The sequence below is a fragment of the Nannobrachium achirus genome, assembly GCF_963921795.1.
Source record: "Nannobrachium achirus genome assembly, chromosome: 19".
Classification (NCBI taxonomy): Eukaryota; Metazoa; Chordata; class Actinopteri; order Myctophiformes; family Myctophidae; genus Nannobrachium; species Nannobrachium achirus.
The window spans coordinates 31,273,821-31,298,366 of record NC_137826.1 but is presented as its reverse complement, the minus strand read 5'-3'; the positions used below and the strand labels follow the sequence as shown (position 1 = coordinate 31,298,366).

The window sequence follows — 24,546 nt, the reverse complement described above, 5'->3', positions numbered from 1 at the left end:
CGAGAGGCGGGGGACCACAGAGGAGGAGGAGTGAAACGGGGTGATGGAGGAGAAACGGAGGGGCTGGGGGATGAGGGGAAAGAGAGAGAGAGAGGGAGGGTAGCAGAGGAGAAGAGAGAAGAGGAGAGGGGGAGGAGAGAGTGCGGTGGCACAGAGCCAAAGGAAAGGGACGGGGAAAAGTTGAGAGACAGCCAGAAGGACATGCGGAGCAGGAACAGTCAGCATCGTTTGGGGCTCTGCTGTCCAGGAAGACAAGCGGCCGCCTCCTGTCTGTAAGGTCAACTGCTGCTGTACTCTCTGTCTTCATCTGTCTGTCTGTCTGTCTGTCTGTCTGTCTGTCTGTCTTCGTCTATCTGTTTCTCTGTCCTTTTCTTTCTATCTGTCCGTCTCTGTCTGTCTGTCTGTCTGTCTGTCTCTCTCTCTCTCTCTCTCTCTCTCTCTCTCTCTCTCTCTCTCTCTCTCTCTCTCTCTCTCTCTCTCTGGCTGTCTCCTGCCCTACCTTGGCGCTGCAATGTGCCGGTCTCTGCAGTGAAATCACTGGCTAGCTGGCTGGCCGGCTGGATTCTCCTTGGCTGCGTGCGCATTGAGTCTCTCTCTGCCATGCAGTTCAGTGCTCTGCAGCGATTGCTGTAACGTCTCCACGAGACATCGCTCGCAGCCTGCCATACATGTCTTGCATTCGAGGAAAGGAAGCACATGTATGTCGTTTGCTTGTGCACTCACCTGCGTGCCTGCACATGCACACTCAAACTATGTAGCACTTTCCAATGTATTGTAACTTTTTGTTTTTATTTTCTGGATTCTCCTTATGTTTTTGTCATTCATGTATTTGGGGTTGTGGCTTATTAACGTGAATTTCTTTTCCCTTTTATCTTTCAACTCGGTGCCCTCTGTCTAACCTACAGTGTCTCTCACAGGAGAGCTGTGGGGGGTGCTGGCAGGCGGGTTCAAAGCACCTCGATTAAGGTTTACCGTTTGGATTCACCTCTGCGGGGCATCGTAAGATCCTAAATCAGGCGGACAAGACAGGATTACAGTTACTGACACAAGGGGTACGGATAGACACGAGGACAATACAACCCGGGCTGGATCCCGCAGACCACCATGGAGGTCCAGTGGAATATCATTGATCCCACAAGGCTGCTCCACACACACACAGCTACCAGCCTGGTCTTCTCCATGCTGCTTGGTAAGATCCACCCCTTACTTCACTTCACCTACTTCTGCTTGTTTAATGCTTCATGTAATTTGATTCACAGGCACTATGCTCCAAATGACCCCCCCACCCCAACACACACACACACACACACACACACACACACACACACACACACACACACACACACACACACACACACACTTTAAAACGTGTTATTCTACACACCTCTTTGGCCATTAACCACTGCCTGTTTTGAGTTTCGTTCCTTATCCTTAGCACTGTTTTTTTTTTTTTTTTTTGTAGCAGCGCTTCTGGAATATATTTGCATATTAGGCTTTGTGTTTTTTATTAGGATTTTGGTTTTGGTAACAGACGACTAATATAGTTTGTGTGAAAAAGATTTTTCATCAGTAGGATGCAGAAAAATGGTTCCGGTTCTATTCAGCAATATATATATATATGGTGAGGAGACGAGGATTCAAGTTTTGCCACCTTTTTAATGTCAAGGACTCGCTGTTTGAAATGCATTAGGCCGCGGACCCCCATTTGTTTAATTGAGTTACAGACACATCCCCAGACCTGACGTTGACAAACACTTTTCTAGATTATAGATAAAAACAAAGAACTGTTTGAAATTGTGCTATTTAAAGTGTCTGTAAAATATAAATAGATTTGGTGTCATATGTGAGAGATTTTGGGAGGCAAAGTCATCAATGGGTTCTAGACCTTTATTCAAGTAATAAAGACCTGAGTTAGGTTTGCAAAGTAACTGAATTGTATTTGTACAACTTGGCCCCAGTGTTGCCATGTCTGCTTATTATAAGCAACTTTGGGCTTCTTTTTCTGTAAAGTTAAAATTGTAATATTATACAGTAGTTCTCAAATATTTCATGTCATGGACCCCCAAATTAATGTATTCTCTTTTGTGCTTGTTTTCCTAGACCTGGTTTCTTATTTCTCTCACATTTCTCTCTGGCAACACTGCGTGGCACACACCTTTTGGCATAACAATATGATAGCCTCATGATCGGTCAGCAGTCCCAAAGTTGTGCAACATTTGCTCTAGAAGGTTCCATAAGGTTCCATATCTGGTATTGTAATATCATATCATCTGTTATTGAGATATTGTGTCCTGTCATTGAGGACACGGTGGCCTTTTATTCTGCCTGCATTGATAACGAAATTATGGAGCAAATGTATGTATAGTGATGTCTTGTATATGCATGATACATCCTGTGTGTCAACAAAATACATTACATATACACATGGATATACTATACAAAATACAAACTACAAACTATATAGTTGTCAAAAAATAGGTGGATATAGATGATTGGATATGGATTTCCACCGTTTTGTCACAATAAGCGAATGACTGCAAAGGAAAGTGGCCCAATGATCGAACGGGTATGTGCTGTAAGTCTAGACAGTCTAGATTCAGCCTAGCAAATCGTCAGTGGAAGCTAGTTGACCTGGATTCATATTCCCTCAGTTTATTAAGGTACCAAAGTCATCCAGAGCAACATGAACCAGGAAAACGATCCGATAACGTTTCATTCATTTTTATCAAAGGTATTACCGTAATCCTTTAGAAGGCCTATTGACGTCTTTTACTCATAAACCAGAAATCAGAGTCAGGCTGTAAAGAATGTTTTGCAGTATATGTTTAATAGTAATTTCCATGACAGTAAGTGTTGTTGCATATACAGATGTGAGATTGACATTAGTTGTATCACTCATGAGCTTTAATGCAGTGGTTCTCAACCTGTGGGCCGGGACCCTAGGAGGGGTCCCCAAATTATTTTGGGTCCCCAGATGATTAACTTAATGTGCAACATTGTTTTCTCACTCAACAGCAAACAAACCAACATAACGATTAAGTGTATTATAGAGGTTATATGCACGTTTCTAAAGTGACAATTTAAGGACTTTTTAATAGCTCCAAATGACAAGTTAAACATTGGCCAAATTGTGAAATATTGGAGGCAGAAATTGTGACAATAGCCAATCTACATGCTCACAATGCCTCGCGTTGCGAGGCATTGTGAGCATGTAGATTGTCTATTTTCACAATAAAACCATGTTATACAAAATGCAATGCCTCAAGTCAGGTTGGGGGGTCCTAAGTTAAAATATGATTATTTTGGGGGTCGCGGCCTGAAAAGATTAAGAACCACTGCTTTAATGCAATGTCATGGATCTGCACTGTGGCCTGCGTGAATACTGTTATTCTGATTGGCCGGAGGATATCAACTGCTACTATACAACGGCAAATGTATACATTCTAATAGTCAGGCTAAAACCTGCAATGTCATGATGACGATGAATGCTGAGCTTTTTGGAGCTGTGTGGAACACAACCTCCCTATACGTGGCCGTGTGTGTGGCCGTCCGTCCGTGTCTGTCTGTATGTAGCCTAAAGTTTGGCACGCTACTCCTCCCACAGTTTTTGCACCACACACTCGCGCCATATGTCAAATCGACCGGCTTACTCGGGAATCGTGTGCTAGTAACTTGCTAAGAGAAAGGTTCTATAGTTTAATTGATATTAATTTATTAGTGAATTAATTTTCCCCATTGACTTATAATGGGAATCGCAAAAACTCACTTTCAATTATTTTTCTCTCGCAAACCATAGGGGCTACAGTTTCAAGACTTGGAGAGGAGGTTCATAATGATTTCAAGGATTAAATAAAAAATAATAGTGTCATTTGGCCTCATGGTGGCGCTATAACAGCCCAGTTTACGTTTTGGCCTGTAACTGTTGAACCGTAGGTCGGAAAATTAAAATTATTTTTTCCCTGGATTCCTTGGGTCAAGACGCATCTCCCGATATAGGCCACGCCCATTTGCGCTAGGATAGATTTTCCGCCATCTTGAATTTTCTCCAAAACACACTTTTTGATCCTTTTCCTACATATTTTCTTCAAATGTCACAAAAATCGGTACACATGATCCTGGGTGACCAGAGAGGTGCTACACACACACACACACACACACACACACACACACACACACACACACACACACACACAGCTCCACTTCGAACAGAGGTTCGATTTTCTTTATAAGAGCAGCTGCAGGTGATCATTCTGTGGATAAGGCAGCTCAGCATCAGCATTGACTAATGCACAGTGCCAAAAACACAATGTCACTGAGCAGTTCTGGATTTTACACCTGATGATGACATCACACATCTGATTCAATATTTATCTAGATGAAATTCTATCTCAAAAGGACGTGTGCTCCTTGTAAATCTACTGAATGCCCAGGCTAGAATTAGTACCACTATTATGATGAGCATTTGATTTTTGTCATGTACTGTATATGTATGTATATGCGTGTGTGTGTGTGTGTGTGTGTGTGTGTGTGTGTGTGTGTGTGTGTGTGTGTGTGTGTGTGTGTGTGTGTGTGTGTGTGTGTGTGTGTGTGTGTGTGTGTGTGTGTGTGTGTGTGTGTGTGTGTGTGTGTGTGTATTTATATATAGTTATTTATTTGTTTATTTGTTTGTTTACGTAAAATGTATTCTTTTGCCTATTAGATATTCTAAATATAATAGCCCAAGTACAGTCAGCTAATCCAGGTTCATGCTAGAAGCACTCTCATAAAGATGACAAATGTAGGCTAGAAATTGGAGCATCGCTGTTCTACTTTAGCCTCAGCTGCAAAGTTTTACTTTGCTTTGCAGACAAAACTTTGAAACAAAACACAGAATGGTTTTACAGTTTGCTCGAGGATTGGTTGGTCCGTCTACACCTTTGATCCCCAACAATACAGTATATTTAAAAAACTACTGGAGGATGAACCCTGCATGCTTTAGGTGACCCCACAGGCGTTCTTCTAGCCCCACCATTATCCCAAAAGATTCACTTAGACACAAGATAACTTGTCAATTTGGTGGATTGGCATGAATGATACCTGCTGAGCACATTCATGTCCCCCAGAAGATGACCCATACTGATTTCAGGGATCCCATGGCCTTTCCTTTTGTCCTTTAGGTGAGGCTAAAATGTCCACTTGCATGCAAACTATCTCAAAATCAAACAGGCGGATTGCCATGAAACTTGAGCCCACTTGATATGCATAGTGGAAGAACCCTAACTATTTGCCACCCTGGGGCCAAAATGAGAACACAAGATGTTCTAATAGGCCAATTGCAGGATGATGAACCCTAGAGATTGTGATGGCCCCATGCATGATAGAGCCCCACGCAGGACTGTTTTCTTAGTTCTCCTCCCACCGGATACAGTATCTGACCATTCTGCCTGCTCCTGCAATGGTTTCATCCCCTACCGCCCAAAATGTATTTCAGTCCACGGCAATGTTTAAAGAGGTGGTGCCATAGTTGTGTACTTTTTCTGTTTTGTATGTGTCTATGGAGTTAACATTACTAACATTACTAACATTACTCACACCTGGGGGTCTAATATGCAAATATGTCTTCCCTGTGTATTTTCGGTTACTTCCTGAAAGCTGAAAGCCTCTGAGTCAAAAGGCCAGATCGAAAAACACTGATTTAATGACATCATAAAATGATCCCCTCCTCTTTTACCATACACCCAGCACTGTGGGTGTGGCTAACTTCAGCTGGGTCACTCACCACCCAGCTGTGGCCACATAAAAACATAACAATTTCTGTACACATTTTTTGGAAAACATCTTCCTTCTAGTATAATCATAATACCTGATCATGGTACCCCATCTTCAAGTACTGTCCGGTCCTGCAATATTTCCATTGGGAAAATATTAATAATTATGTTATTAAATAGATGCTTATATCTGTGCGTGTGTATGTATGCATGCGCAGCACTTTAATAGAACGAGATTTCAAGAGCAAAAATAGGCATTAAGGGAGAGACAGACACTGTGAAGATGCTGTTGGTCTGTCTCTGATACTGATACAGTTTCTGCAGGATCACCGTGCTGCAGTGTGACAGGACAGGAAGGACAGAGAGGGAGATGGGACTACAACAAAACATGTGCTTGTCCTTCTCTGGAGTTCAAAGCAATATATCACTCCTCACTGCAGTGGTGGGGCTTGACCTTGACTACGTAATGAGGTATTATTGCAGGGGAGAATTACACAGATGGAAACTATTTTAACAAGAAAGAATCAGTGGAAGAAGAGAGAATTCGAGAATTAGATTCCTTAGCTAGCTAGAAAGGTCTTCAAGCTAGGTAGTCTACTGTTTCAGTCGTGAGTTGCAGCTGTCAGGACATGAGGAAGGCTAGCAATGAGCACGCACGCACGCACGCTCGCTCGCTCATATCATGCAGGCACACACGCACACACGCTCGTGCGCGCACACACACACAATGCCTGTCAGCCTAGCAAATAATTAATGCATTCATATTTGTCTCTCTGGGGGTTGTTTGTGTTTGCTCATGTGCCAGCATGAGGGGGGTTGTTTGTGTGTTCTTCACTAGGGATGGAGCTTGTTAATTTTTATTGATAATGAGCACCTTATCGATCCTGCTTATTGAGCCGGGCTTTTATCAAGCCCACTATTGAGCGTTTTCTAATATTTTGTGGAAAGATATGAGACGACAAATTTCAGAACATAACTGGTATATTTTTTTTATTGGCCAGTTGTTGTGACTGTGAGTTTGGCTGACCACCATCTACTGTATGAAGATGACAATTGACAAAAGTAACAAATAGTGTACAATAAGTGTTAAATGGCTTTATAATATGGATAGTATTGTAATAATTTCTTGATCGCCTCTTGTCTTGATTGTTTAAACATGACATCATGGGCCGCTATGCTCGATAACAAGCTTGATAAGCCCAAAGTTTATTGATACCGGGTACTCAATAAATCTGTTATCGGGTTATCGAGCTACCCTTGTTTAGGGCTCCATCTCTATTCTTCACACACGTATACACTAGATGGCAGCGTATTTAAAGTTCAAGATTTTTGAGTGACCAGAACATTTAAATAGGATAGCATTTTCAAACGGATGTCACTGACTTGCCGGTGTTATTTGGTTCTTTCCGGGTTTAGATGAGCAGAAGGAAGAGTTTCTGTCTAGTGTAAATGAGGAAAAGGAGAGGATAGACATGAGTGTGAAATAATTGCTGGTAAAAAGGTTGTGGCATGTTGTATGTCTCAATCCTACTCCACTACATGACAAATGACAAATCAATGAATATTCTCATTTTAAGAAATGAAATGAAAGGGGGCTATAGTTAAAAAGTCAGCTACACACATCCAAACATTTCCAGCACACCAACTACTTGCATACAATCGCAGCAAGCATTACATATGACAACAAGCATAGCATAAATGACTGCAGTAAACACACAAGCATTGGGCAGGCCAGAGAGCTAGTATCAGCAGCAGTGGTGGAAAGTACATTTACTGCGTAGGAGTAATATAAAACTAGAAAGGTGCAATTGGAAATTGCAAGTGTGATTGCCGTTGACTCTTAAAAGGGGGAAAGGGATGACATCACGATATCAAGGTATCGTGATGTCTGATTGGCTGAAGGGTTACATGAGGTGATGAGTAAGAACGCAGATAACAATAGTTTAGTCAGAAACACTCACGTCTAAGTAGATTTAACCATTTATTGCATAAATGGAATACAGTTAGGGATGTTCTCTGAATTTTGTGCAAGCTTTCTGAGCATGCTAAGCAAAATCAGGTAACGCTAAGCAATACCCCCCATAGGGATACAATAGCAGAACAATAGAAATACATTGACATGTAACTTAGTCAAAACACAGTATTTGAGCTAAACAACATTGACATGTGTAACTTAATCAGACAATCACAAGTATTTGATCTTAGCCAGACTGATCGTGCAAAGGTGGAGGCTGGGGTGGAGGAGGCAGCTAGCAGCGAATGATTCCGAAGCTTCGGAAACCAAGCATAGGTAGAGAAAGCGAGAAAGGGGCCTTCCCTACTGATTGAGAGCTTTGATTGAGTATGGCAGTCATGTGACGTAATGACCAACAGATATGATAATGAGGTATGAGAACAAAGCTGACTGACAGCTGACTACAGCTGGGCGGGACGACTTCCGTTGAGTCGGTCAGTCCAGAACCACTGATTTGACCATTACATCCATATATAGACTAGACATACTGTACATGTATATGGAGATCCTGTTGTCCAGAACCACAGAACCGACCGCAATGCCTATATACTGTACGGTTATGTGCATAGATGGGACTGACCGACATCCAAGTAAGCGGTGCTCACTTCGCATGGCATCAAACACGACACATCTGCATATCTCCTTGTATGAGCCGTTCTGTCCGTGACATCAGCTGTGGTGATGCCGGTCTCTGCGTACTTTATGACGTTAGTCTTGTTTGACGTTAGTCTCGTACTACGGACATAGGACATCGGGTATCAGACAGAGAAATACAAAGATCTCTACAGTATATGGGCATAAATGGACAGACAGACAGACAAACAAGTACAACAGGTACTCTGACAATGGGTTCAGCGCTGAGGAAGATCTATTAGGTTTAAATATGTCTGTTGCTCTGTCTGAGAGAGGTAAATAAAACTATGTGAAAGGGACATTTATTGAGTGCTTGAGACAATGGAATGGGTACAACAGGTATTTCATAACCGGTTGGGGCATTCATTCACGATCTGCATTGTTCTCGACTTGCATCGCTGATCTGAACAACATGCCCATATATAGGCATTTATGGAGATCTGTTTGTCAATGCCTGTATGCCCCATATCTCCATATATGGGCATACACGTGGGGTTAGGAATAGGGTTTAAAAGATTAGAGAGATCACTAATGAGGACCTGACACTTTTATGGCCCAATCAATAACCTTAGTGCACAACCCCTTTGAAGTTCAAAGGGAGCATTTAAGAGCTCTGGCTGAGCTCCCCCTGACATAAACGTCCCTCCACTGTTTCTGTTGACATTTAATCAACATAAAGAGTGGAACAGAACAGAAATACAGCCAGGGGATGTGTCTTTCTGCAAGGAAAACCCCAGCACAATAATAAAAATCTCTCTCTCTCTCTCTCTCTATATATATATATATATATATATATATATATATACAGGTATATATATATATATATATATATATATATATATATATATATATATATATATATTGAATAGTCTTAAAGTTACCTATTTTTCCTTTAAAAGAGACAGACAGAGAGACAGACAGACAGACAGACAGACAGACAGACAGACACGTGGGTATTACAAAACCGGGTGGGGAATCACAACTTGCATTTTTCCCAACTTGCATCATTCCAGAGTAGGCCGGTGCCCACCGGTCTAGTAATTACAATACACCCACACCAATGGATTCAAACACCCTGCAACACTGCTGCATGCTAAATGTGTCTCTTTGACTGTGCCCAGTGGTCCATCTTCAGTTCTGATATGTTGTTCTCTCTCCTGCCATGCTCCTCAGGTGCGTGGTCTGCTCAGGCCCTTGAGATGAATACTGGGAAGATCCCCTTCCTGGAGGCACTCAATGGGAGCACAGTCCTCATCCCCTGTACATACGCAAGCTGTATTGGCATCGAGAATCTGTACTTCAACTGGCAGTTCAATGACAATGGCACCATGCAGAAGGCAAGGCACGCACACAGTCTCGGACAGGATTGATATACTTAAAGGGATATTTCACTTTCAAATGTGTTTTCGGTCATTATAACGTCTACTCTGGTGTGTGGACCCCTAAGCCTAAGCCATAGTTGCTTGATTCAATATTTAGATATTTGATCAGACACACCCCCTTCTTATACAATCCCTTTGTAACGTCAAACTCCATTTTAACCATGATCTGTCTAAAACATCTGTCTTTGGTTCGTGATATTGTTGCGAGGGGGCCGTGTTAATAATTTAAATAATGGATGAAAAAGGTTATAGAGAAAACACACATGTCTGATAAAATGAATATAAACTGAATCAAGCAACTTCCTCACAAAAGCCGGAGCAGACCTTAAAATGACCCCAAACATGTTTGAAAGTGAAATATCCCTTAAAGTGTGCGTGGTGTCAGGCGTGGAATATAACAGACCTACAAGCCCACAATGGGTCACGCTGTGAGCGATGCAATCTTTATTGTGGACACCACCACACAACCAAGTACATGTATAGCGCAGGCGCTACATGTATCTTCTTTACTGTTATAGTGTTGTCACTATTGGATATGTTTTAAATAATAACACACTCTGCTGTCAATATTGGGTACGTTGGTCAGTGGCAATAGTTTATGATTTGGTATTTTCCATTGGGCAAAGATGGTGTCTTGTAGCGTCTGTAAGATTCAAGCTGTCTTCAGCTAGACAAAAATATAGGCGCCGCCATGGCATGAGTTCCCAAAACAATTCCCTCATATCAGTCATTGTTATAGCTGATTCTCAACAACACTGGGCTCCAGACAGCTGATAAAGCAGGCAAAGAGTGCAAAGAGTGATTACACACATTTATCGATAGACCAAGAGTAGCTATAAAGTCTATATATGCTAAATACAAGGTCCAAATACTTAGTTTCCATACAATCGATCATTTGCATTGCAAAACGATTCAAAACGATTATTTGCATTGTAAAACGATACGATACAAAGCCAAACGATACGATATTTTGCTGTTTGCATATCGATATATTAGATCGTTGGAAAAAAAAAGATTTTTACCCCTAGTATTAAGACATATAAGGCTCATTAGCCAGGGATACTTTTAATGTTAATTTAACTCTGAGAGTGTACAAGTGGATAGCGCCACCATCAGGCCGATTTTTTGCAAAACACATTTTTGGACACTGATCCTACAGATTTTGGCCTAAAATCACGCAAAGCGATACACAGTATCTCTCTAAAGTCGTGTCATCAACATGGATCTGTCCCATTTCCCATATCCCCTCCTGGTATGTTGTGTTATTTTTCTTTTCTTTGTAAGTAGCAGTTGTGTGGTTGACAGCTTGCTTCTCTACTCAGGTGGCTGAGGGTTTGATTCCTGATGATGGGATATTCCCAGAAGGTTTGAAAGTCTACAGGGATAGAGTGGATTATATCGGCGTCCCTGACTTGCATAACGTCTCCCTCCTGATCTGGAACATCACCTTTGATGACCAGGGCGAGTGGCACTGCTTTGGACGCAACCCCAAGGAGAAGGGCAGGAACCACACTGCCATCTTCACCCTCTATGTGGTGGACGAGTGTGAGTGGCTTTTTAGCCATATTCTTAACCAGATTCTGATAACTTTGGCCAAAAATAGCAGATCTAAACCTCACAACGCCTCGCGCTGCGAGGCGTTGTAAGCTTGACGATCGGCTATTTTCTGCAAAGAGGTTTGGTGTAGAGGGGATAGGTATTGACAGTTCAAGTGGTTAAATATCTGAAAACACAAATTGACATGAATCCAAAATAGCCTAATGATTGTGCTGGCAACCAATGAAATGATATGGAACTTTTGACAAGGTTGTCATCTCCTGTGGAATCAAACATCCAGAAAATAAATTGTTCAACAAAGCCTTGCTATGATCACATGCTGCCTCTCTTGCACACGCGCACGCAAGCGCACGCACGCACGCACGCACGCACGCACGCACGCACGCACGCACGCACGCACACACACACACACACACACACACACACACACACCTAACTCAACCACATTGTCTCATTGACCTCTGGCCCAATTGTTTCACATGTGCCTGTTATAGAGGATATGCGCATGACATCATCATCATAGCCGGAAGTTATGCGGGAAGCACCTACTGAGTGGCAAAAAAACTTTCTGGTCTTGACAGCCCATACATCCAAACAGAAAAGTCCTATCTGATTGTGTTAAACAACGTTAAACTCACTTTCACTTTGCCACTCCATTTGCCACTCAACTTTCCATTCACTTTATGCACACGCATACCCTCTATAGCGCCACCATGAGGCCGATTTGTGCAAAACACATTTTTAGACTGTACTCCATATTTTGTCCAATAAACACGCAAATTGGTACACAGTATTTCTATACTGTGGTCATTAAACAAAACGGTTCTTTCAGATGTTTCAGATTCAATTCTGATTAGCTTCCAAAGTTTGCAGGAGTGCTCCCTTTCGAACGAAATGCCTCAAATCCTGAACACTGTGCAATTTCCGCTATAACAGGCTGATTCATGTTTTTACCTATAACCCCACTGATCAGTGTAAAACGTTGCATGCGCACTCCCTAGAGGCCAAGGAAAAACCTTTAAAAGGATATACCTCCTGATGAAGGCCAGCTGATGGTCAAAACGTCATCAAACTTTGTTTTTGAAACTTAAAAAACACTGTGGAGCATCAGCTGTTGTGCAGGCTTCTATTCCTTTTCAATTCTATACTGAGCACAGCACCAGCACTTGAAAAGGATGTGCGCATCAACTTGTTCCTTTAACAAGGAAAAACCTTTGCCATGCATTTTTCACATATGCCTTTTATAGCGCCACCAGGACTGTCCAGGAGCCCGACTTATGTAAAAAAAATCGTTATATTACTCCTACAGATTTTATCAAAATTTCACGCGAATCAGTACACATGATCTCATGAATTCGGCTCTAAGGGGCCTTTTCCACCCGTAAAGAACCGGTTTGGGTTTTTTCTCCCGCCTATGGGATGGCAATTTTCTTGGAACCTTGGTTCATTCTTGTCAACCGGCCGTGAACCAACTTTTACGGTTTGGAATCAACTCGGTTCTCGGTGGAAAAGCTCACCTCTGGTTCATCCCATAGGCGGGAGAAAAAACCCGAACCGGGTCTTTGCCTGTGGAAAAGGCCCCTAACAGTGGAGTATGCATTCGCCCTTAGGGTAGTGGACAACACAGTAACTGTAGGAGCCAGAATGACTTAAATGTAAGGTCTGGTGTTTTATTATTGACATGAATAGATGCACCTTTGATTGACAGCTTGGGCACTGCACTGGTGGTGGGCGCGGGCACCGTAGTTGGGGCGCTGCCACGTTGATTACTATGGCGTTCACCTGGGCACCAGTAGTTTGGGGAATTTGGACGGAGAGGGGGTGAGCGTGGGAGCGACAATTTCTGTTGACTGCATCAAACGTAAAATAACATCAACGGTAGTATAATAGTGTGCTGGGAACTGTTATACTTTATCTGTTTTACTAAGAATTAAATGGTCAAACGCGATGCCTGCTGTGGACCTGAATTCTTTTGCGTGCGCGTCATACAAGTGTCTACACTCTCATGTTTAGCTCCTCGCGGCTCTTTTTGAATGGCCTACAGCCGCAATAGTAACCATCATCATAGATGTTTTCCTCTGTTACAGTAAGGGTAGTGGACAACACAGTAACCATCATCATAGCCGCTGCGGTGGGTGGAGGCATCGCTGCGCTGATGGTCATCATGTTGATTAAGAACTTCATTCTCTACGTACTAAAAACAATGGACGATAATAAGTGAGTCACGATGAGAGGCAGGATAAAATAAAAAATACCAACTTTGACTGTAGCAAACTTGTACTGTTTCTAATGATATCAGTATCCTGTGTCCTGCAATTGTCTCTTACATTTGTAGTTCATATTCTAATCTAATCTCTTTTTTTACAGGAGAAGAGATGCTCTTGTAGCATCAAGAGATGACAACACAGAAAATGGCCTAAGCTCTAAAGGATCTAAAGCTTCTTCAAAGCCTACACCAAAAAAGAAATGAGTTGACGTGTGTATGTAAATCCATATAAAGTTATTTGTATGTTTATATCTACGCACATGTATATCGTCACTGTCGGGCAGAAACCTTGTATCTCCAAGTTTCAAATTTTTATGTTTTTTCACCAAGCAAAGTCCTGCTTCATCATACAAGGCTGTTGCACAAAAGTAGTGAAAACAGCCGATCTACAAGCACACAACGCCTCGCGGTGCGAGGCGTTGTGTGCTTGTAGATCTGCTATTTTCACTTGTTTAGTTCATTTTTAAAATGATAAATACAAAACGAACTGTCTTGGACATACAAGGTTTCCACCCGACAACGACGATATGTTTGTACTTTGTATTGTACATGCATATATTTTTGTTCACGTGCAACTCCATTATGTTCAAGTTAGTATAGTATAGGCTGTATATTTAAAAAGAAGTATGGCACTGACCTGGCTGTGGCCTGTCTATTGTGTGTCACAGTAGGTGAACAAAATGCAATCTGCACAAAATGTTATGGTGGGTTCTCAATAAACGAAATTGGCAAATATTATATAAAATGTGTACGTATTACACAATGCAAATTTCAAGTGCACACAAAATAATGCAATGCTTTACGTAACTATTAATTCCAGCTACCAGAGACACTTTGACTTATTTATGAACCCAGCTATAATCTTTCCCAAAACAAAAGTAAAGGTGAAAACCCCTCCCTATGAACATATCTTGTTCTATGTCTCTCTGATCTTCGGATATGACTGATTGTGTCATTTTAAATTTAACCTTGATGGAGACCTTGCACCTTTACATTTTTTGACATAAAAAAAGTGAAACATCACTTCAGGACTGCCTATTGACCAATGACTATTTACACTGAGTTTAATAGGGTTAGGGTTAAATCTTCCCTTCCATTCTTGACCACCAGAAAAACTAGTGTGTATACACACGCACGCAAACACGCTCACTCACTCACTCACTCACACTCACACTCTCTCTCTCTCTCTCTCTCTCTCTCTCTCTCTCTCTCTCTCTCTCTCTCTCTCTCTCTCTCTCTCTCCATACTAGTCGGGGACCCAGTCCCCAAAATGGGAGGGGACCTGTGATTTTCTGCCGTACTTTTTATTTCTGTTTTATCTATTAGTTTGGTCACTAAGGTCCACAGAATGAGAGGCCTGCTCTGCCGGAAACATCGCGAAAAAAAGTTATGGCCATTTGTATATTCACTGTCCCATTGACTCCACTAGAAATATTATTTTTTTTTAAAACATATGCTTTGATTAGCATGTGAGGGGTCAAATTAGGGGTTCTTCATGATTCTGAATCCATTGCAAGCATTTGTTTTGCATAAAAAACATTGCTTGGGTTACTTTTCGGCAGCCCAAAACTGTGAAAAGTGGGGAAAAAAAGTGATGACTCATCACTTTTGACTGTTTTGGAGGGTTGATATCTTGCCCAAGGAATGTTTTTCATGCAAAACAAATGCTTGCAATGGATTCAGAATCACGAAGAATCCCTAATTTGACCCCTCACATGCTAATTAAAGCAGACTTTTTTTCTTTTTTTAATATTTCTAGTGGAGTCAATGGGACAGTGAATATACAAATGGCCATAATTTTTTTTCGCGATGTTTCCGGCAGAGCAGGCCTCTCATTCTGTGGAGCTTAATGACCAACCTAATAGATAAAACTGAAATAAAAAGTACGGCAGAAAATCACAGGTACCCCTCTTTTCTTTGAGCTTTTGGCCATGTGGGTCCTCGACTATACTGTCTTACCCTGCCCACTGACAATGGTGGCACTCTGTTTCAGGTGTGACTCATCCTGTGGAAAGTGGAGATGGACGCATTTGAAGAATGGCCTTTTGTGAAACCTGCTCTCTGTCAGTTGAGAGGTTATGAAGACATGTATGTTTATTTCAATCAATAACCAAATAATCTCTAAAACCATTATTTCTATATATATTATTTCGATATATTTTTTTCTTTGTTTTTGTTTCATTTTGTGTTGCTAGTTTAGATTAAATCCAATTGACTAAGCTGTACAGATGCACATGGTAAAGGTACCTGCTGTGTACAGTATCTGAAAATAACGTCCATTATTATTGTGTGTGCAACTTCAGAAACTATTTGCACATATGTGAAATTATGGCAAGGTTATTGAATTGTGCAGATGCAATAACCAAAACAGGGGCACACTATAGTCTTATGACAGTGGTCTTTTGTGCCCTTTATATACAACAAAAGTATTTTTAGGCCACAGTCGGGCTGCAAAAAAACTTAAACCTACTTGGACTGTTTTTCATACCAAGTAAAAGCAAACATTTAAATGCTTGAGACAGGGCATAATGCAATGTAAGTAGTACTTTGACCTGGGCTGCATTCTGCATCATCCTATAGCAAATGGTCAACTAAAACAAATTGCTATTTTTGAAAAACATTTAGATTTTATTTGTAATAAAAAAAAAGAATCCATCTAACAATACATTGCATACTTTTGAGTAACATTTTTCGCAAATAAACGCGTATGCCTTGTTTCTAGATTTAAGCATAATTAGAAGGATTCAGCCCAGCTCCTTTTTTGGTTGGTTTGTTTGTTTGTTTGCTTGATGCAAAACACAGGTGCCTGTTAGAGCTTCTAATATTCCTCTCTAATTGAGGAAACATTAAATATCGCAAAACAGTTTATAAAACTCAAATACAAATGCAAAAAAAGAATACAAGCTAATAAACTGAAATGATAGACATTCCCCCTCCCCTGACCCCTAGAAAACGGAATGACCCTCCTCCGGTGATGCTGCTTTAAAGACAAATAACCAATGCATTTTAAGCATGTGAAGCAACACAGGCCAGATTTTAGACACAAAGCTTGAAAATAGAATCATGTGCTTTTATGTGTTTCCTTTTTGGAACACTTGTTGAATACTTGTCTGATATACAGTATACGTGTCATGCTGAGGTTAGTTAATTCTATATTTTACAGTCTATCACATCAATTTCTCTCCAACTTATCCTGGCGAGCGTTGTGCACTTTTTGGTCCTGTAGATCTAAATGCTCTCGGACAAGCCGAGATCAGACATAATTATCACAACCTTGCTATGTGCCATCTACCGCTGATGGCTAGTCTCTCCAAAACACTAATCTACAGCATACCATACATCCATTTTACCAAAAGATTTCATATTTGCAATAAGTAATCTTTTATCAGATGCAGTGCAGCGAAAAGGAACGTTTTATCATAGGCCATATCAAAGCCATTATGGGTTCCCTCAGCCCATACATATTGTAAATTGACCATTAGCTCATATTTAAAATGAGCATAGGGTCAGTAGCAGTTAACCTAGCAGGTACAGTAGGGCAGTGGTTCTCAACCTGTGGGTCGGGATCCCCAGGGGGGTCCCCACAATATTTTGGGGGGTCCCCAGATGATTAGCTTAATGTAAAACATTGTTTTCTCACTTAACAGTAAACAAACCGACATAAGGTTTAAATGTAGGGTATCTGCACATTGTCTAAGTGGACTTCTTAATACCTCTAAAATGACAAATTAAACATTGGCCAAATTGTCAAATATTAGAGACAGAAATTGTGAAAATAGCAGATCTACATGCTCACAACGCCTCACGTTGCGAGGCGTTGTGAGCATGTAGATCGGCTATTTTCACAATAGAGCTGTGTTATACAAAATGTACTTCCTCAACTCTTGGGTCCCCAGCTAAAATATGATTATTTTGGGGGTCACGGCCTGAAAAGGTTGAGAACCACTGGAGTAGGGGGCTGCAGCTCAACTATACTTGACAGTCGTGACCTAAGCATGGATTTGGAAAAGTGATGATACTCTGTAGCCCTGACTGTGCCAAACTGGGATCATCCCTGAGAATCAATCCATCGTCCTATCAGGAGAGGAATGCACATTTTCATCTTTGTCTTAATGCTATACTGTAGCAATGATTCAACCAATGAAATACAATGTTGTATTTGCAACCGTTGCTCATGCAAGACGCTGAATGTCTAATTTAAAAAAAAAATACCTCTGGAATGTGAGACAGATAACACTGTGTCTGGGACACTATAAGGTGTACCAGTCATATGATATTATAGAGGGTATGTGCATGCATAAAGTGTGTGACAAATTGAATGGCAATGTGAGTGGCAAAGTGTTGTTGTTTAATGCAATCAAATAGGACTTTTCTGTTTGGATGTATCAGCTGTCAAGGCCAGATTTCTTTTTTTTTGCCACTCAGTAGGCGTTCCCGCATAACTTCCGGTAATGATGATGATGATGTCACGCACATACCCTCTAGTGTAACATATGAATGTACCTCCCTTATCTTTACATGAAATGAAAGTACTGTAATGTGAATGAGTGAATGGTTTGGGTGGTTGTTGTCAACCCATCGTTATGTCATCAAAAAATGTGCCTCCAGTCTTTAATCGCTGGTTTGAAGCAATACTGTAAAGGGAGAGTCTGTTGGGCACTTTAAGCAGGCACACTGTACATGTATTTATTTTTTTAAGTCCGCTACTTATGTGTAATCTATAATCACTTTTGGTGTGCCTGATCACAAATCACAGGGATAGAAACCATATAGCACATGTACGAAGGTGCAGATACAGTATGTTTTAAAAGGAAATACCGTTAATATACTTCTTTATCCCCGACCCCTGAGATGTAGTGTTGCTAATCCCCCCCACCCCATGTTCTCACAATTAAGTCATTATGCCAATTTCCGTCTAGTCTTGACACTGCTGACCCCTAGTGGCTCACCTGAGGAGCCCCTACCAGGAGGACATGGCATGTGTGCAGAAACACACTAATCCTCACTGTTCAACACCCCCTGTTGACAGGTGCTGCCCAGCCTGTAGGAGTCAGCGGCATAGACATAGAAAGGTAGACGCCTCCTTCGACTCTGATGCATGTGCATCGAGCGACTAAGGGAATCACGTGTGCATTGCTTCCACGTGCGTCACACATAGGGAAGTTGCTAGGCCAATCAGAGGTAGGTGGGGGCGGGTCTTTACGTACGCAGCCTGTAAGAACAGCTGAGACGCGCAACATCGGAACTGGCTCTGTTGAATTGAATTGTAGTCCTTGGATAAGTCCCGGAAAAGTCGCGCTGTGATTGGCCAGTAGTCACTTTGACTGACAGCGTTCCCTTAGTTTTTCCAGGATGTCCGGACTACAACTGTTGCACGTCGCTCCAATGAAATGCAGAGGCGAACGAGGCATCTAGCTCTTTATATCTGTGGTCAGCGGTGCAAAGAAATTGTCCTCCCCCACCTGGCTTCCTTCAAATGAACATGGCCTATTGCACTGGTTCCCAAACATTGGTTCGGGACCCATTTTTGTGGGTCCTTTTTATTTTTTGTTTCCTACATTTTGTTTTTGATTATTATTATTTAAAAAATGCAATGATTTTTCAAAGTAATTTAATGAATAAATAAAGGAGAAATCTAAGAAATTCCATGAATTATGTTTAAGTAGTGAAAATAGCTGATCTACAAGCTCACAACACGGTGCGAAGAGACGCGTTGTGAGCTTGTAGATCTGCTGTTTTCACAAGTTTTGTGTCCCGGGTAAACGTCTAATTTCTCTTTTGGGTCACGGGCTAAAAGGTTTTGGAACCACTGGCCTATTGTGTTTGTATTGGCCTATTGTATTTGTAAGCCAGTGGAAACCTGATTACACTGTGTAATATTTTGATTGAAATGTTCTAAAATAATTAATATGTTCCATTGTATTCCAATCAATATTTGATTTGACTCCCAAAGCCAGAAATGAGGAAACAGATTCAACCCTGTGGTGTCATCAACAAATTAAATCAGGTGCTTTATACAAGTTTGAGAAACTAATGTTTTTGTTAAAACAATAGACAGAATATATCTGTCAGATTAGCATTTTTCCTCTTTTTTTTATTCTGTCACAGACTGTCAGTGTGCATCATTTAAATGTGGTGCAGTACACAGCTAACTGTGTGTACTGCACACATTTAGCTGTGTGCTGCTACATTTCAATCAGTACACAGCTAAGTATTATTTTTTACTCTGACTCAGAATTAAAATGACACTGTATTTTAGCTGCCTATGCTGTTTTTATACTGATTTCCCATAGAATTGTATACCATTATCAACACAGTTTTGATCCATACAATTGTACCTTAAGCCTCTTCTGCTTTCATAATAAGTGCTGTATGTTTCCCTATTAAACCCCTTTTCAGCAGTTGTTGATTTTACATTTCGATGACATCACTGGTTCGCGTCTTTGGAAAGAGCTGTCACTGTTCACATAAGTATATCTGGTGCATTGTCACATAAAAAGGGAGTCAAATGTGGGATTTCAAACTTAACTTTGTTTCTTACTGTAAATAACAGTTCAACGCATTGACCCTGGGAGTTAACTGTAATGCTATTCTAAGCAATAACAATGTGGGAAATGAACCCTGGGATAATGGATTTGAACTATTGGGATTCAGGGTGAACGGGGAAAGTTCGGACTGGAGCAGTGAGTTGAGTAGACTGAAGCCCTGTACTTTAGCCTTGCAGAGTGCAGACTAGGGCTGGGAGATATGACTTCAATATGACAATTGTTTCGAACTTTTTAATCACGATTAATGAACAAAATATACATACAGTGAAAATAGCAGATCTTATAAGCTCGCAACGCGTTGCATCATGGAGTGTTGTGAGCAATTTTTGCTATTTTCTGTATGCCACTATTTTACAACGAGAAATAACACAAGCGGTTAATCAGACTAATCCATGTAGTCCATTATAATATATATATATATATATATATATATGTGTTGATTAGCTGATAACTAAGGAGAGAAAAAAAGTAATATATATATATATATATATATATATATATACTGTATATATGTATATATATATATATATATATATATATATATATATATATATATATACACTGTATATACTGTATATATATATATATATATATATATATTTATATATATATATATATATATATACACTGTATATACTGTATATACACTGTATATACTGTATATATATATATATATATATATATATATATATATTTATATATATATATATATATATATATATATATATATATATATATATATATATATATATATATATATATATATATGCTTCACGATTAATCGGTTATAAGTCGGTTATTGGTCCTATGTCGATCTTGATATAGTTTTCGGTTAATTGCCCAGCCCTAGTGCATGACCACCTGGTACCATAATGCTGCTGCTCTCTGAACACAAATCTCTATCTAAAGATATGTTCCAGGTCAACTTCAAATGATGTCCCTAACCCTATTGACAACCTTTCATCCATGCATATCAGCTCTAGTTCTCTTTATTATAAAAGCAACAAAATCTAAGACATTTTTTTAAAACATATCAAATGGTGTCATTTTGTATCCAGACTTTTGACAAGTATTGATACTGCAGGTCACTTACTGTACATTGACTACATCACTAAGTAAATGTCAATACATGGGTCATCAATATGTCCATACACGTTACAAGATTTTTTGAATTTGTTTCCTAAACATACATAACATTATAATGTTCTTATTTTAACCATAACACCCAATTACTGAATGTCAGTCTCCAGGTTTTCTTCAGAATGTGTATGAAACTGATTTACTATGACACTATGGCACATTACGATTTTTTTCCATTTGGACCAGTGGCGGCTGGTGATTTTTCCTCCAGGGGGAGCGCTATAAAAGAAAAAGAAAAAAATAGAACCACTCAAAAGGAAAATATCCTTAGTTCACTGTGCCCTTTGCATAAGGGCGTTTTTAACTTCTTGTGAATTAATCAAATGAGTCTCTTAAATTGGTTAATGAAGATGCAACTCAACGAATATTCTCCTTGACTTTGACACAGTTCCTTATAAGCTTCACTCTGTCACCTTTAACTATTCACTTTAGTGACTGACCTTTAAAACGTCTTCTTCAGAATGAAGCCTTTTCTTGGTGAACTGGTGTCCTTGTGGGTGCCTGTGTGTGCTGCTGTCTTGGTGAGCTGTCCACAGGCATGAAGGGGTTAATGTCCACCACCACACAGCGTTAGGCGATAGAGGTGGGACACGTTTGCGAAGGAATCAAATCTTTTGAACGGCTCTTTGAAGTGAACGATGCGATCCGGTTCGCGCAGTAGAAAGCCGTTCCCCCCAAATTCAACATCTCCTTGCTACTCCACTGAGTACTGACTGAGTACAGTGATTGAGTGAGAGAGGAGCCAAATGAGCCAGTCTTTTGAATGGCTCTTTTATGTGAGACAGATCCATGGCTCTGGCTCACTTCAAAGAGCCATAAATCCCACCTCTAAACTGCGAGTGAGAGCCGACTCCTGCTGCTACAGTACATTGTAGCCGGTATATGCGCTCCAAACTAGAGTTTTTCGATTAATCGATTTTTAATCGAAATCCGGGTTTTTTCCTTTGGACGATTTAAAAAATAAGAAAATCGTCAAATCGAGTTTCACTTTAATTTAGTGTATTTCTCACTCATTGGAGCCTTGCACGGGGCAAAAAGTACACAGCCCGGTCCTCCGAAAGCAGGACGACAAGGCAAGAGACAACAGCAGCGCACAAACTGGGCAGAGCTCACCATTACCGAGGGAAGTAGGGCCGGGGCGGCAGCACCCTCTTCCCCAGGTCCCACCGCCCCCCTACCGCACCCCCTAAAGGACATTAACCCCTTCATGCCTGTGGACAAAATAAATATTCATATAATTAAAAAATGTCATCAGTGGCATGAAGTAGGGGCTTATTGGCTACTTCTATTTCCAGGACAATTTCAAAATAAACATGTGTTAAATAATCGATTGTATAGATGAATAAAATCAAAAAAAGACTCTTGTTTTGTAATGCACTTCTGTGCACTGTTTAGAGAGGAAATGGCTTTCAAAGGACGCCCCTTTTAACTGTCGTCCATCTCCGTGCGTACGGTGCGTCATGGACTTGTGGTGAAATTAACAACACAGGCATAAAGGAATATAAACAACACCAAGACAAGACCATGTAGACTATAAAGGCATTAAACATTGTCCTCTGCTCCTCTCGTCCTCAGCACCTAGTGACTCATGGCTATATTAGAGTAATGATGAATGCTATGCTGCTGGCTAATGTACACTGTCTGGGCTAGTGGCTATGGTGAACCAGAACCACTGTTTCCAGACACTGGGGTCGGGACCGGTGCGTGGGTCGCGTCGCGGACACACTGTGACACGCTCCCACCCACAACCACCTGCAATCAATGACAACACAATTAGTCAGTTGGTTGTTCATGTCAGACACACCCACAAATAGGCAGTGGTAATACAATACAAGAAAAACTATATTAGTCCACCTGGTGGACATGTATATATATTTATTTATTTTCTTCTTTTTTGTACTGTTTCAGTACAGTGGCCTGCAGCACAGTAATTATGGCATTGCTACGATTATTTAGCTCTGGAAGGGCCGCTGTCTCCCATGTCCTGCGGCAGGAATTTCACCAGGCGTCTCCGGTCTCGGCTAAGATGGCGGTGCGTGGAGCATTGTACCAAAGATATTTAATTAATGAAGATAGCTCATCCTCATTGGATCCACTAGAGTGCGACATGGTACACAAATCCTACAAAAAGCCTCCTAAGTGGGCGCTGGTTCTGACGGCAAATCTCGCTCACGTCCTGTTTACTGGTTTACTGGCGCTATAGATCCCGCGAGAGTGTGTTGCTGGGACAGCTAAAGAGCAATAATAAAGTTGTTTCTCTCCTTTGTTGTGTCACTGAAAAAAGCCACTTTAGTATGACGTGACTATGATGGCCTGCACTTATTTTCTGTCAAATTTGCGGTGGATAGGTTTCCACCGTACACTCTGATACGGGCTTTAGGCTCCATGGGACGCCGCCATGACACTTTGGGTGGCGGAAGTGCCACCCAAAATAACATTAGCGTCTATGAGCACTTCGTCACTTCCGCCACCCAAAAGTGTCATGACGGCGTCCATGCGGGGTCCCATGGTGTGCCAACTTCCGGGTGTTGTCTCTTCCTGCCTAACCTTCCTTGCTCCTAAAAAGGTATCCACCTACGTCACACAGAAACAGGAAGTACAGGTCTGTTACGCCCTCTTGCTATCGCCCTCTTGGATTGTACCAGGCCATGGATGAGGAACTAGCACGAGATGAGAGAGTCGTCTTGATAGGAGAGAATGTGGGTGAGGAAGGCAGACCTTACGAGGTGAGCAAGGGCCTGTGGCAGAAGTACGGAGACAAATGCCTCTAGGGAGTGCGCGTAGAAAGTTTTCCACTGATCGGTGAAGTAAAAACACGAATTGGCAAAAAAATTGGTGCAAAACTGTCACCCCTAAAATATTATCGGGCATAAATTCAATACAAACATCACATATCAAAAAAATAACTGTTGACTAGTATGACAACTGTAGAAGGCTAAACAACACATTACATTATAGATTGATATTTCATTTGAAAAAAAGAGGAATGTGAAAGGAACTTTGAAAGGACAGACAGTTATACTGTAATATACTATGGCATTCACCGGTGATGAGATGACCAGCACTAATGCATAGCAGAGTAGCCCTGTCTGAGGCCCAGTCCCAGAAGACTATTATCTCCCAGGAGGGATTCACCTTGGATGTGGGTAGATTTACATTTTTTCCATGGGTTTGAACTTTGAATCCAGGTGGTTTTGCTTTCATTCTGCTGTGCCCTTTTCGGCCACTTGATGTCACTGTCTGTCTTTAGTAGGCCTGT

At 41.0% G+C, this 24,546-nt stretch overlaps 1 protein-coding gene across 1 annotated transcript; it reads left to right on the top strand.

The window, feature by feature from the left end:
• Nucleotides 1–1,071: 1,071 nt before the first annotated feature.
• On the top strand, nucleotides 1,072–24,058 carry LOC308304762 (sodium channel regulatory subunit beta-4-like; the record flags this gene model as incomplete). Its single annotated transcript, XM_080749392.1, has 5 exons — nucleotides 1,072–1,189; nucleotides 9,568–9,731; nucleotides 11,099–11,321; nucleotides 13,421–13,524; nucleotides 23,933–24,058. Exons 1-5 carry the CDS (start codon nucleotides 1,105–1,107, stop codon nucleotides 24,056–24,058), a joined length of 702 nt encoding a protein of 233 aa, XP_080605518.1. The 5' UTR covers nucleotides 1,072–1,104.
• Between the last annotated feature and the right edge of the window lie 488 nt (nucleotides 24,059–24,546).